The sequence below is a fragment of the Condylura cristata genome, unplaced genomic scaffold, assembly GCF_000260355.1.
Source record: "Condylura cristata isolate star-nosed mole 26May11 unplaced genomic scaffold, ConCri1.0 scaffold00002, whole genome shotgun sequence".
Taxonomy (NCBI): domain Eukaryota; kingdom Metazoa; phylum Chordata; class Mammalia; order Eulipotyphla; family Talpidae; genus Condylura; species Condylura cristata.
Window position 1 is genome coordinate 29,017,052 of NW_004567103.1, and position 14,722 is coordinate 29,031,773.

Genomic DNA, 14,722 nt, shown 5'->3' on the forward strand with positions numbered 1-14,722 from the left:
CAGAAGGGAATTGCTGCTAGGTTTGTATTAGAGAAATCCTGCCAATGTCCATGGCTGCAAATGAGAAAGGGATGATATTTTCCCCACCACTGATGGTCTCATTCTGTCAACATCTTTTAGAAGTAGTTTGTGGAAATTTTACTGACATGCTCATGGGAAATTCATGGTGGCCATGTGGGGTGCTACCCTGTTGACACAGGGTGAAGCATAGTCTCTGTATATCCAGTGAATCAGGTGAGTCTTCACAGGTGGTGTGACTATTGGCCTAATGAAGTCATAGCTTCATAGTATGCACACATACTCATGTACCTCACAGACAATGAATCTTGGACTAATTTAGATGGCAAGAGCTAGAAGCCATTCTAGAAAGCAAATAGATCACTTAGAAACTGCATCACAAAGTGTAAACTCTCACTCTTTTCCTTCACAGGTTCCGGTTCAGTGGTAGGATCCTTGGTCTTGCACTAATACACCAGTATTTGTTGGATGCCTTCTTCACGAGACCCTTTTATAAGGCTCTTCTCAGAATGTAAGAATATTTCTAGGGCTTGGGTAGTTAGCATGTGAGAACACAACAGTTCCTTTAAGAAAAGGGAACCTGTGTCAGAATGATTTATCTGCCCATTATCTCAAATCTTTTGTTATTAAACTAAATAGTAGTTAGAGTTCTGAAATGAATGCATTTTCAAAAATGGTCTCTGTGGTTTTCCTTTATTACTGCCTTGCCCCCAATGTCTTAGTTTTGCTCTGCTCCAAATAATTTATTCTCATTTGCTGCAACACATGTTTCTTTAAAGCAATTGCACTTCAAATACAGCACTGGAATTCCTGTGGTATTAGTGCTGATTATTAATAGAATAGTTGTGGGTTAGAGTCTTAGTGACTCACAGCCTCTTATCCTTTTTGAGATACAGTTTACATTTTGCTTTCTGCAAACATTCAGCTGCTTGTTTTTGGTTCCAATTTTCATTCTCTTTTTATTGTCTTTGTTTCCTTTTGTTTGATTGTTTATTATTTTCTTGAGACCCTCTTGTATGCAAGACAGTTATTTGTGCTGCCAGAAGAGACATTAGCATTCATCGAATTTCTTCATGATTAGCACAGTGAAAGACTGCATTTACTGTTAGAGGAAGAGTCACCGACCTTATCATAGTAGTCATTTACAGGCTGCACAGGAAAAGGCAACTTTCAAGGGGCTGGTGGCTCAAACTTTTCAGTGGGAAAGCACAGGATGGTTGCTCAGCTCTGTCCAACTCACCCCCTAAACAAGGCCTCGTTCCTGTTTTCTATAAAGTGGAAGCCTAGACCTCAAGTGAAAGTAAGGTGGTTTTCTAATAGGCCCTTAGGAGTGTCAGAGAGAAGACTGCTGCCTTCTTCCTGTTGATGCCTAAACAGATGAAACACTCCCTTGGCCCCACCTGTGTGTTCTTGATTTTTATTCTCACTGGCATTCACAGTGTCTTACTTCCCTGTCCTCCTTTTACGACGATGTCTCCTTTGTGGCTTGCTCCTCTCCTAGACCTTAGTGCTGCAACAACTTCCATTTTTTGGGCCCTTCTTTTCTCATTCTGTGTGCTTTCATGGGAAATCTCTTCACTCGAGTCATTTCCTATTGAATCAGATCTGTAGTCTCAGTTTGACCTCCCATGGCTTTTAGGACTGGGGAAGACAGTCTCAAAGCACCTCAAAATCAGTATGGTTTAAAAAAAGCTTACACACTCGCCCTGGTCTAAAAACGCCCCTTTTCCCATGTGCCCTGTCACAGTTAATGGTGTCAGTGTTCTCTGTTCCCTCTGTTCGGAAATTGGGACTCACCCTCTACCAGGCAGGCACATAGACCCACCTCTTCTGCTCTCCTGTCTGCACCCAGGCCCACAGGAGGATTCACAAAGTATTTATGCTCCTTTTCTTGCTGGCTCGTTGTGACCTCTGGATTTTTTTTTTAGCATAAAGCCCTCAAGGCTGGCAATTAATCAGAACCGGATTACAATATAGGTTCATTTGCCTCCTCTATTTTAGATATCTTTATTTATATATCTTAATAAAGCCATTTACTAATCTCCACATTTTGCCTCCTAAATAATTCTTAAACCCAGCTGCTCCACTTTACCCTTAAAAACTCTGCCCTAATTAAAGTCTTTATCTTACTTTGACCAGAGGTCTGTAGTGGTCAGTTAATTGATCTTGACTTCTAATAATAAACAGTTTTCCTCCCATTTAAAATAATTCTCTACACTGTGGCTTCCTGAGAAATAATTTTTTTAAGGGAATATATTTATTTATGCATACAGAACTGGGGTACAGGTGCGGGCAAAACAGGAGAGGTCACCTCTGGGCGGGGATCAAACTCGCACTGAAGTGACTGCAGCTCTCTTGCAGTGCTGAGCTTCAGCCCGCTGTGCCACCAGGGAGGGGTCCTGAGAAATAATTTAATTTCTTAACATCTCAGATCTGATCATGTCCTTCTCTGTCTTGAACTATCAGTAATTCTGAATCACCACACTCCTGAATTACTGACATTCAGGAACTGCTGTCACTACCTGCCCAGCTTCATTCTCTGGAAATTCAGTCTTGTAGTTAACACTGGTGCTGCCAATGTGCTTGGACTGGTCTGCAATACTCCATGCCTTTGTGCCTGGCTCATGGGCTTCTCTCCTTTTGTGATCTCTCTTTTCCTCAATTCTCCTCCTTCTCATCCATCTCCTCTTTCTTCTCAAGCTTTTAAGCATCTTGCAAAATTAATGTATCACCTACTCAAAAGGAACCTGTCCTGAATCTGTGGTCAAAATAAATGTTCTGCCTATCTACTGTGAAATCTCCTTTATTTAGCTTTTAAAAAAATTGAAGTAGGGCCCTCCCTGGTGGCACAACGGGTTAAAGCACAGCACTAAGAAGATATCGCAGCTACTGCAGCACAAGTTCGAACCCCAGTCAGGGAGGTGACCACATGGCATGGCAGACTAAGTAAATCAATTTCTACCACCTTACAACAGGGGCATAGAATAGTAAATCCACCTCTTATAGAGCCTCCTCTCATTCATAAAAAAAGAAGAGAGAAATATAGAAAATCTATAGAGAGATTCTGTGGCTTGCTGTTTTCAGTATCATAGAAATGATTCTGTGCTATGAAGAAAAAGGACATATATGTGATGATGCATTATAAAATCTAATCTTTGGGGAGGGTTACAGTTACACTGTAAAAACTGACCAAAAAATTCTAATTAGATGAATGACTTTTAGGTTGTGTAATAGAATCAAAAGATTGTAGGACCTGTGTTGTCAGCTCCAGGGCCATTTCCTGCTCTGGCATCAGTGTGGGTAACTGCAAATGGCCACTGTTCTTTGAGTCTCCTGTACTGTGTCTGTGAATCGACAGGTTGATTCTAGAATATTGTAATGAATTTCTGAATTATTTCACTGGGTTAGCTATTCATGTTGACTAAGAACCTTCCAGATACAAATGCTTACTTAGTTGATTATTGTTATCTTTACTTCTTGGGTTGTTCCCTTGGGGTTTTACTGATAGTCCTTCCTACATCTTTGTTTCTGCCTGTCATCTTAGTCTGTGTGACTTAAGTGATCTAGAATACCTTGATGAAGAGTTCCACCAGAGCCTGCAGTGGATGAAAGACAATGACATCCATGATATCCTGGATCTCACGTTCACGGTGAATGAAGAAGTGTTTGGACAGGTCTGTGTGCAAATACCTGGTGACAAAGTACATCAATGTTTGACAAACACTTAATTCACTGCCTAAAACCTGTGGAGAGTTACAATAATATTGGTTAAGGTTATTCTAAAGCCAAGTGCAGGTGAAGGTGGTCTGATTTACAGGTCTTGGTGTTTTTTCAGCGATCCAGTTAAAACAGCCACATAAAATTTTTAGAATGTGCCTTGTGTAAAATATCATTTTTAAAAGTTCATGCTACTCCATTTTGAAAATTGAATTGACATTAGTGCCTGACTATTAAACTTAACTGAAATTAGCAATCAAGTTAAAATTGATTGTTTTGAAGGGAATAAACTATTTTGGTGAAAGTTTGACAACATATTACATCTTTTCAAAGTAGGTAGGATAGCTGGTTAAGCAATTTCTTTCAAAGGTGATATACTAGTTCATATGTAAAATTCTTACTTAGATACTAATTAACATTTGACTGCTCTCCTAATTTTTATTTATTTTGGAAAATTCTCAATTTAACACTCACTTGACTATAATTCTGCTTCTTTAAGTAAATCTTTATTAAATGTTGGCTTTCTGTATGTAGTGACTTTGAGCCCTATAAAAATTGTGAATATGTGTTATTGTGAAACATTCAAATAGTAGTGGGTTAGAATCCAGAGCCAATTTATTCTCATTTAAAAGATGTATTCATTTGTTAGGATCTAAAACTTAACCTTCAGCATTTACAATACATTTCTTTAATCTCTGAGGCTTTCAGACACCAACTCAATGCTAGTTTTCACAGAGCTATTGTGTGTGCCTAGGTTCTGCTCTGGTGCCTCAGACCTGAGGCCTATGGGCTGTGCCCAGCCCGGGTTAGGGACAGGTTGCTGGCTAATTGTAGCTCGTTGGTAGCAGTGTTCAGTATCACGAGTATTGCTTTTTGATCAGTCCTTTGTTCCTTTCATCTCAGATTACTGAACGTGAATTAAAACCAGGGGGTGCCAATATCCCAGTCACAGAGAAAAACAAGAAGGAGTACATCGAGAGGATGGTGAAATGGAGGATTGAGAGGGGTGTTGTGCAACAGACTGAAAGCTTAGTGCGTGGCTTCTATGAGGTGAAGACAAGCAGGAGTGGGGCTTTGCAGTCTGATAGTCATTCATTCTGTGGTTCAATCTTGCTGCATTTTATGTTTGTGCAATATTGCCATTTTTCTTTTGCGATGTTCATTGTTGATCTTTCAATTTAAAAGGTCCAGTGATTTTTTCCTATATATTTCATAGATATCAAAAAAAGCCTAATCCTGTTATAAGAGATTATTGAAATAAAATGACCCATGTTCAAGTGATATTTGACATTTAATGATCAATAAAAGCATTCAAGTCATTACTTATGCTTATAGAGAGGTGATCACATCTCATGCTTGAAATGTGAAATGATCATATCAGGAGGTCAGAGTTTGTTTCAAGGATTTCATTGACTTCTATATGAGTGCTTTTCCTTCAGAAGTGCTGTATCTTCTGAAGTGTAAACCTAACTGGATTAATCAGTGGTCAATTAGAAAACAGTTGTGTTGACACAAATCTCATCATTCTTCTCATAAAAATATTTGTATAGCAAGCTTTATAATATTTTAAAATGCCTATGCAAAGTTCATCCATATCATTCCTCAACCTCTTCATCCCCTCACTTTCTGATGAGACTGAGATTATAGTTGAAATTTCTCCAGGTTCTTCAGCCACACCCTATATTCTTTTTGTTCCACAGGTGGTGGATGCCAGGCTGGTATCTGTCTTTGATGCAAGAGAATTAGAACTGGTCATCGCAGGCACAGCTGAAATAGACCTAAGTGACTGGAGAAACAACACAGAATACAGAGGAGGTGAATTTGATCTATAGATGACTGGATTTTATATTTCAAGATAAAGGGTAGGAAATGGTTCACATGCTGGTCTGAATCCAGGACAGGTAGAAGCACTTGCACTCTAATCATAGGTCTAGTGCAGACGTTGTTGAGACCTTGGGCAAGGTACATTCCCTTCTTTGCCTGCTTACCTCATCTCTCAAGTGGCATAAGGACTATTTAGACACCATCTAAGGATGTCATAACTCTTAATTGTTGGTGAAGAAATGTGACTATTAGAACGCTAATTAATTGTTTTATGGTGTTGGTGAAGCACGAGGGAGCTCACATTCAGCTGGTCCAACCCCACCTAGTCCACCTTCATTCTAAAACTCAAATGGCACACCCTCAGAGCTGCCCCATAAGCAAAGTGATTCTACATCTTACTGAACTACTTGGCACTTGTAAGTCGCTCCTGAAACACATGATGGAATAAGACATGGTTCTCAAAATTCAAGAGGTTTATTGAACAAGCTCTTCTAAATTAAGCATTAAGTTCAACTGAAAAGGAGATTACTGTATGATTAGTTAAAAGTTGCATTGACACATCCCTAGTGTGAAATATTAGAAGGGCAAGTCTGTGCATCAGTACAAATTTTCAGTTGGTAATTGACATCAAAGCCATTGAAATGTGGTTGTGTTTGAAAGGGACCTACTGGTAACCCAAGGTTAACGTTTTCTCCAGTAATTTAAAAAAGAAAAAAATATGCTTTTTGAAAAGCTGCTATAAAGTCTTCAAAAAGTCATTTAAAAAAATAACATTTGCTTTGGTTTTTTGTTTGTATTTTAACTCAATATGTAAGAGGTTAGGAGGTGTTCTGAACTTGGAGAGTGAAAAACACCACTGCCAAGTCACTGAATTAATTACTTAGCAGAATAAATTAAGTATTGAACAATTCTTAAAACGCCTGAATTGAAACAAAGATTAAACTTAAACTTAAAGGCTTGAAATAAAGAATGGCCCAACATTTGCTAGGTTACTTTTATTTTTGTTCACACGTGACTCTTCCAGCTCTTCATTGCTGCATGGCTGGTCCCATGCACCCATTTTCTCTGAAAGGCAGTATTAAATTGCAGTCACTACTGCTGCTGTTTCAGAAGTCTAGTTGCTGTAATAATTCTTTTCCAGTTGACCCTGTGCATGATCCCTATATGGCCTTGGTTACAGTAACTTTTATTCACCAAACTATTTTCACAAAGTAAAGCAGATTTGTCTAACTTACAACATATTACTGTAAATATTATATTATCGGTTCATTCTTTTCCTACAGGAGATACTAATTGCCATGTTACTAATCAAATAAGTCATTTCTGTATTTACACAATATAAATTTGTATTCACTTTGTGTAACTAACCAAGTGCCCATTTTGTGGCTATTTTAAGTCTTATCAAATAGACTCCCTAGGAGTAGAGTATGGGATTGGTGGGGGCCAGGGAGAGGATTTGGGTCAGGCAGGAAAGGGCGAAATATTCAGCTGCTGTGTTTGCTAGCCCAACTGGTAGTTGGCACTGAATGAAGAAGCAGTTCTGCCACCGCTTCCCATATGTTCAGAAGGCAGCTGTGTGTAGAGAATATGATGAAGCGCCTCAAAATGTTTGGCACAAACAACAAAGGAGAGGATGAAAGAGCAGATTCATGAGGTCAGAAAACTGAGCTGTAAAGAGCCAATACACTTTATTTTATCTCATGTTATAGATGAGAAAACTATTTGCCTAGCACCAAGTAGCTAGTCTTTGCCAAAGACAGAACACGACACCTATGCAGCACCATGTACAGTCTAGTTTTATTTACCCTTCTCTTGGATCCCTTTCTTCTCCAAAGGCAGTATATTCTGATCAAACAGTGAACAACAATAAAACAAAATTCTTCCCAATCCTGCACTGTGGGACTGTGCAGAAAAATTCAAATTCTCACCTTCTATTAGAGGCCTACCTATTTCAGGCTTACTTCTGCTGACTCAGGGTTGAAGTGGCTTGTAGACATTGAATATGTCAATTAGTTAGTTTGAATCACTAATTGTACCTTAATCATTGTCAGGCTTCTCTCTAAACTTAATTTTTGTTGAAAGATTTTAAAATTCACAACCACTGCTGTAATCCACCCATTGGGTGATAGTTTTTGAATTCTATTAGATTCTACTGAAATCTGGAATAAAAAATAATGCTTAGATTAATGATCATTTGCAGTTTATTAATGAAGGAATTAAAATAATAGGTTTACTTTTCCCTTTTAATTAATAAATCTATGTGAGACTGATTCAATTTTAAAATGTGAACATTACATATGGTTTTAAAAGGTAGTTTGCAATTTTGTCTTTATTTGCATAATTATTTGATTAATGTGTTTCTCTACCAAAAATTCTGTGAAGGTCTCTTTTCTTTGTCATATACTAAGCCCCAAGTTTAGTATAATTCTTGGTACTTGAAAATTATTTCCCAAACAAATGACCAACAGCATTAAGAATATCCAATAACAATAGTTCTATTTTTCAAAAATGATATGGTTAAAATAACTCATTTGTTGTGCTTGCCATTAGTTACATTTAGTGACCACTAAATAAAAAAAGGCCTCTTGGTTTCATTTAGAATTTTTATTTGACTTCTGACACTCATTTGATCATATTTACATCATCTGTATAGGGTTATTCCTTAGTGTGAAATAATAGCTTTATAGAATCAAAGAAAATGGTTTATGTCTGGGTTCTTTGTCAATATATCTCAGGGGGGTTAATGTAGAAGTTTCAAAATGATACGATATTTTATGATTGGCTTCTAGGCTATCATGACAATCATATTGTAATTCGATGGTTCTGGGCTGCAGTGGAAAGATTCAACAATGAACAACGACTAAGGTTGTTACAGGTAAGATGTAATTTGTATATCTTTGAATACATTAAAATAATTATTATTTTATAATTATGTACTTTTAAGAAGTGTTAAATAATCCAAATAAGTGCATTTCCTGTTGGTCTGGAGATTTGGATGGGATATACAATTTCCAGACATTCTGATTGCATGTTTCTGTGGCTCCATCATTATGCAGAACATTCCTAACTAAGTCAAAGCATTTCTTAAAGTGATGAGAAAGTGTCAGCTCCAGTGCGAAGATCCCAAGAACAATATCTGCTGTAAGGCAGTGTGGCACCTTCAGCAATCGGCCCCAGGTACTCAGTAACCCACGTCCATAGCAGCCGAAAAAGATGATCTTTAGTTCCTTAAGATGTCACTCAGTTCTTTGACACAGAGACCTTTCCTCCATGTGGCCTTCAGCAAAGAACACTGGGAGAACTAACTCATGATTCTCACGTGTCTACAGTTACACAGGGCAATCACAGTTGATGGCAGCTAAGGAAATATTAGACAGAAGAAGCTGCTCTGGACACACATGCAGACCGTGACAAGTAGGCTGTACTTAGCTCCTTTGGTTCAAGAATCTGGTTCTTAAATTTGAGAAAGGTCTAAGTAGACTTTGGTTAAATGATACACCCACTTTGTTAATCTGAAATGGGAAATGGCTTCTGAACTGGCCGACCGCTTGGGGCACTTTGTCTGCTACAAACCAGCAAAGTCCCCTTCCCCTTTACAGTGCACTGTCCTTTCCCAGCAGCTCTGTATGGGAGTACTGCTGAGCCTTTCCTGGTAACTGTCTCTGACTTTACATTCTCCTTCTGTTTTCTTGGGTTGATAGTTTGTTACAGGCACATCCAGCATTCCCTATGAAGGATTTGCATCTCTTCGTGGGAGCAATGGCCCAAGGAGATTTTGTGTGGAGAAGTGGGGGAAAATCACCGCTCTTCCCAGGTAAAATTAAAAAACAAAAAACAAAACAAGCATTCCTTTGCTTCACTATAGTGTCCTAGGGAAAGCCTCCACATATGTATATATTAATGACTTTTTTATGTCAAGAGTTTTGGAAAATGCAAAAAAACTTTCAGAATGAATTGATCTCTCATTACCTTTTTTAAAAAAAGATTTATTTATTTATGCATACAGAACTTGGGTACAGGCCAGAGGTGCAGGGGGTGGTGAGAGGATTCACCAGAGACAGAATGGGGAGCATATCATACAGATCCATGAAGTACACTGCTGAGGGGAGCAGCGTGAGGGTCAGGAGAGGTCTGCTGCACCATGTGGATCACCTCTGGGGCTGGGATCGAACTCATGCTGAAGTGGCTTTTGCTTCTTAGTGCTGTGCTTTAACCCACTGAGCCAACAGGGAGGGCCTTATTACCTTTTTAGATGGAGATGGAAAAGATCTTCCTGGTCATAGTGACAGTATACCACACATATCTAAAAAATGTGAAACACAACAAAATCAAAGCATTTGCTAGAAAGCAACATTGGTCATTGACCTTATGATTTCTTGGGATTATGGCTCTAATTTAGATGAATCCAGAAGCTATAGCTTGAAGTTTATATTAATAACTATTTAGAATCCTTTCACTAAAGATTGCCTGTGTGGTTTCTGAAGAATATGAATATGTTGTATAATTCTTTAGCCTGTTGTACATGCCTTTATATAATGTGAGTTGTTCACTTTTTTGTATTCTCATAAATAAGATGAGACATTTCTTGAAGTGGAAGTAAATTGCTTTACTGCTGCTAATAAATATAAGAGACTAGGAAAATATTATTTGTGAATGGATAAATATTTGCCTTAGATGGAATACCAGAAACTAGAGCAAAAGTAATAGAGAGAATACATAAACAAAACAAGATAAAAAAGAATTGGTTTTGAAACTCCTTTATCTAGTCAACAGTAGCACCAAATTTTTGAGGTAAAAAGGTGGTCAGAGTGCCCTGATGTTATTACTAATAAAACTACAACCTGGAAAAGTTAAATAATCTCCCCAAGTAAAATTAAGGATGTCATCTTGAGTTTAAGGACAGGTAGCTTTAAAAGACCTGTTATGGGTCCTCCCTGGTGGCGCAGCGGGTTAAAGCACAGCACTAAGAAGCTTAAACCACTTCCGCATGAGTTTGATCCCAGCCACGGAGGTGACCCACATGGCGCGGCAGACCTCTCCTGACCCACCTGCCGCTCCCCTCAGCAGTGCACTTCTCATCAGTCAGCCTGTTATGCTCCCCACTGTCTGGTGAATCCTCTCACCACCCCTGCACCTCTGGCCTGTACCCCAATTCTGTATGTATAAATAAATAAATCTTTAAAAAAAAAAAGATGTGTTATGAAGGCTTTTTTCTATACAATAATTGCAAGACACCAATTATTAAAAGCTTTGTTTTTAGCATCTTCAGGTGGAAAGGGGATGCTGAATATACTACCACAGAGAGCAGTGAATTATGCAGCTTGGGTAGGGCCTGAGCCTCCCCGTTCACAGTGGCACATCTCAGTTTGGGAACTCAGGCACTGCACGCAAACACCCACACATTAGCCAGCTTACTTGATGTTCCAAATTTGGGACACTACAATTTTATTATTTTAAGAACTATTTATTTATGAATGGACTGTGTTCTTCCATCCCCCACCACCCCCCAATGTAGATTTCTTCCATCTGAGCAGTGTTCCACCCTTCCGAGGAACTCTCATAGATCAGCCTAGAGGCGGCAGGAAAGAACAGATTGACTGTATCAGCTTTCTTTTCTTTTTTTTTTTTTTTGTGATTGATTTATTTATACACACAAGAACTGGGATACAGGCCAGAGGTGTGGAGTGGGTGTGGGTGAGCGAGATATTTCACCAGAGACAAAAGTAGGGAGCAAAACAGGCAAATCAAAAAAATACACTGCTGAGGGGAGCAGCGGGCAGGTCAGGAGAGGTCTGCCACGCTGCGTGGGTCACCTCCCTAGCCAGGGATCGAACTCATGCTGCAGTGGCTTTGGGCAGCTTCATCATGCTGTGCTTTAATCTGTTGCGCCACCAAGGAGGGCCCTGTATCATCTTTCTTTTGAGATCTGTTTTTGTAAAGCCACTAAAGTAGATGGTGTACGCTGTAATTACAGCAGATGGTTCGGTCATTTCCTTTTCATCACTATGGTCCTCACCAAACCTGGTGAGCCAAGAAAAGTAACTGATACAGAAATGAAGCTTTAGTTTCAGAGATGCCCCACTTCTGTTACTTCTTGGAAAAGTTGCTCCATGTTCGTGAACCGCCGTTTCCTGATCTACCTTGTAGGTTTGCAATTGTGAGGATTAAATGAAATCATTCTTGTAAAATATGTACTGCTGAACGGGCCCTGAGTAAGCATCTATTCACTGGTGGCTGCCATTGTGACTTCTGTCACCATCATCTGTAATGCACATTAGGCAGCACAGGCTGGAAAAAGCAGAGTTGGGAAGCGGAAGGCCTAGGTTTTAGTCCTGCCTCTGCTTCTCTGAAACTTGAAGATCACTAGATCTCACCTGCAGAAGACCAAGAGGAGGTGTATATATATTAGGTTTGGGTGAGCAGGAAGCAGCATCAACAGGTTGCTGCAGAGGCTAGAGGGTCGTTTTCTACTTCTCCCCCGTGCTCCAGGAAGTTCAGTGTGCTGACTCATTACAGTGGCAATGAATTAGCCCATGAACATACTGTTGCATACATCCAGTTGGGTAACAGACATTCTTGTTTCTTCCTCTCTCAATTTGACCTAAGGATCGTTCTAGAATCCTAGTTTTACCCAAATTATGAAGCAGCATAAATCAAGATGTCAGGCAAATAGCCTCTTTCTGTAACAATTCCCAAACTTTTTGAGTCTAATAGGAGCAAAGAGCAACTTAGCTATTCTACTTCATTTATAACCTAAATAAGTAATGTTAAGTGCAAATCTCAGCCCTCTGATATTCTTATTATACCTAATAATAAGATCCTAAGCCAGAGGCTACATCCATCTCTGAAGAATAAGAGTAACTATGTCCTGCTCAAGGAATACTTGTGACAAGTGAATAAAATAATATATGGAAATGTCCTTGGGGAATATAGTAGGTTTTCTTAGTTCTTTTTACCCTTTCATCAGGAATCTTCTGTAAGCTACCACACTGCTATAATTATTAAAATATGCTACACACACACACATACACACAGAGATTGTATTTGGAGGGGAAAAAATCAAAACATTGATGTATGACTATAGTTTTATCAGAAGTGATTACTTGGCTAATAACATTGCCATCACCCTTAATGAAATAGGAGGTACAAGTATAAAAAAATCTCTATAAAAATACCTCTAAGATTGTTTCAGATTCAATGATACTGTTTTGTATCACATTTTACATTTTCTCCTGCCATTTGAGAACAGATACACTGAAGTCATTTCCCTGCTATTTCCTGAGAAATTTAAGTTGAGGAACTGAAGAGCTACTCAGCTGGTCAGCCACAGTATAATTCTTTTTCATATTAGGGAAATGATACTTAACATTTAAAATGTGACTTTGTACTCACTGAAGACAAAAATATATGGATGTCCTTCTTATTTAAAATCCTATCTCTAAGATCTGGCATCATCTCGTGTCAGGCAAGGGGGGGCTATTCCCTGGAGAGTTAGAAGTGGCTGTAAAGGATGAAGTCAAGTGATTTTGGCAAATAGAAGGGCATCTTAGTCTCTCTAGACATGAGTGGTTGAGAACTCAATCTTTCAAACAAGCAAATGTGAGTTTCATTCTTTGCCCAGATTTCCTAGCATGAATAGCACTACTCATAGAGTGGGCCAAGAAGTGTATTAAAATATATATGGTTGCCTTGGAAGCCAGCACAAGTTGAAGCTATGGCTCTTTTTTCACTCTTGTGGTAATAAAGCAGAAGGGTGTCTCCATGGCGGCTTAGAGCCTGAGCACATCACTGCACTTCCTCTGCTTTGTACTTGGTAGTTAGTTCTGTATTTTGCATTTCTATAGACGATTTCCTGTCCAGCACTCTGATGGACTTTATGAGAGAGGAAATTCACTTTACGACAATTGCTCTTAAGCATTCCGGAAAAACAGGCTGCTAATGTGCCAGCCTGTGTAATGCATGGTGAGCCTTTCTCCCAGCATGGTATAGAGTTTCTGTGTTCAACTCTGAGGTTCTTGACAAGTAGGTTGATGAGACAAAGAAGTTAGAGAGCCATAGTTGCAACAGGGAGTGTTGATTTTGCCAAAGAGGGAAACATTAATTTTTCAAAATGTGTCTGGAGATTATTATGAATGAAATGCTGACCCAAATTAATACTTCATCATGAAGCAGATGTCCTAGTTTTTTTTCCAGTAGAACAGAACTGAAAAGGGTCAATTTATTCTCTCAATATAAGACCTTTTTAAAATTCTGCCTTTTTATTCTTAGGAAAGGAAAACTTTTCACAAAAATATCAGGAAGTTTTACCTCTATATTATAGATATATATAAAATCTAAAATAACCGCTGCAAACATTTTGGAGTATATATTTCCACTTATTTCTACACACAGACACACATGATCCATTTAAAAATTATAATGTATATGTTGTTGTATTCTGCTTTTACATTCCCAAATTTCACTAATCATGGGTGCCTTTCTATGTCATTAAATATTGCTCTAGAGTGTCATCAATAATTCATTTTTCTTCTCCTCCAGCACAAAGAGCATTGTCTAATGTGAAAATACTGAACTAACTCTGGGGAGTTGTGTAATACACTGTCACATTCCTTAATTAAAAAATAAGTAAGAGCCAAGCCCTGGGAGGACCCTTAGTGCCTCCTCTTTTCTGGGTTTGCCTTAGGCACCCCCCCTTGGTCTCTGTACCTCTCCTTGGTTTCTGCACCCCTCCTTGGTCTCTGCACCCCTGCCAAATGTTGCTCAACTGAGGTAGCTTTTGGTTTGAGACATAACTGACAGAATGTCATATAGAATTCTCTGACATTAGGCCCGCTTCAACTTTTTCTCTCTTATTCCCACTTAACTCTTACTGTGTAACTTAACATTTGAAGTTTTTACTTTATTCTGCCATTAAGTCAGCATTTGCTATCAAATGCCAGTGATGGCTAATAACATGAACTTACTAAAACCCTTAATTGTGCAATAATATATATAAATGTGCTTTACTTTGGCAAGTAAGTAAAATTATCACAGACTTAACATTGTGTCTAAAAAGGGACTCTTCTGTTAAAAAAAAGAAGAAGAAAGAAAGAAAGAAAGAAAGAAAGAAAGAAAGAAAGAAAGAAAGAAAGAAAGAAAGAAAGAAAGAAAGAAAGAAAGAAAG

At 38.6% G+C, this 14,722-nt stretch overlaps 1 protein-coding gene across 1 annotated transcript in view; it reads left to right on the forward strand.

The window, feature by feature from the left end:
- HECW2 (HECT, C2 and WW domain containing E3 ubiquitin protein ligase 2) overlaps window positions 1-14,722 on the forward strand; it is a 202,282-nt gene that overhangs the window by 175,644 nt on the left and 11,916 nt on the right. Inside the window, exons 22-27 of the mRNA XM_012728869.1 lie at window positions 431-529; window positions 3,563-3,692; window positions 4,639-4,785; window positions 5,436-5,550; window positions 8,349-8,434; window positions 9,261-9,373. Coding sequence (XP_012584323.1) covers window positions 431-529; window positions 3,563-3,692; window positions 4,639-4,785; window positions 5,436-5,550; window positions 8,349-8,434; window positions 9,261-9,373 — 690 coding nt within the window. The remainder of the gene's footprint in view (window positions 1-430; window positions 530-3,562; window positions 3,693-4,638; window positions 4,786-5,435; window positions 5,551-8,348; window positions 8,435-9,260; window positions 9,374-14,722) is intronic.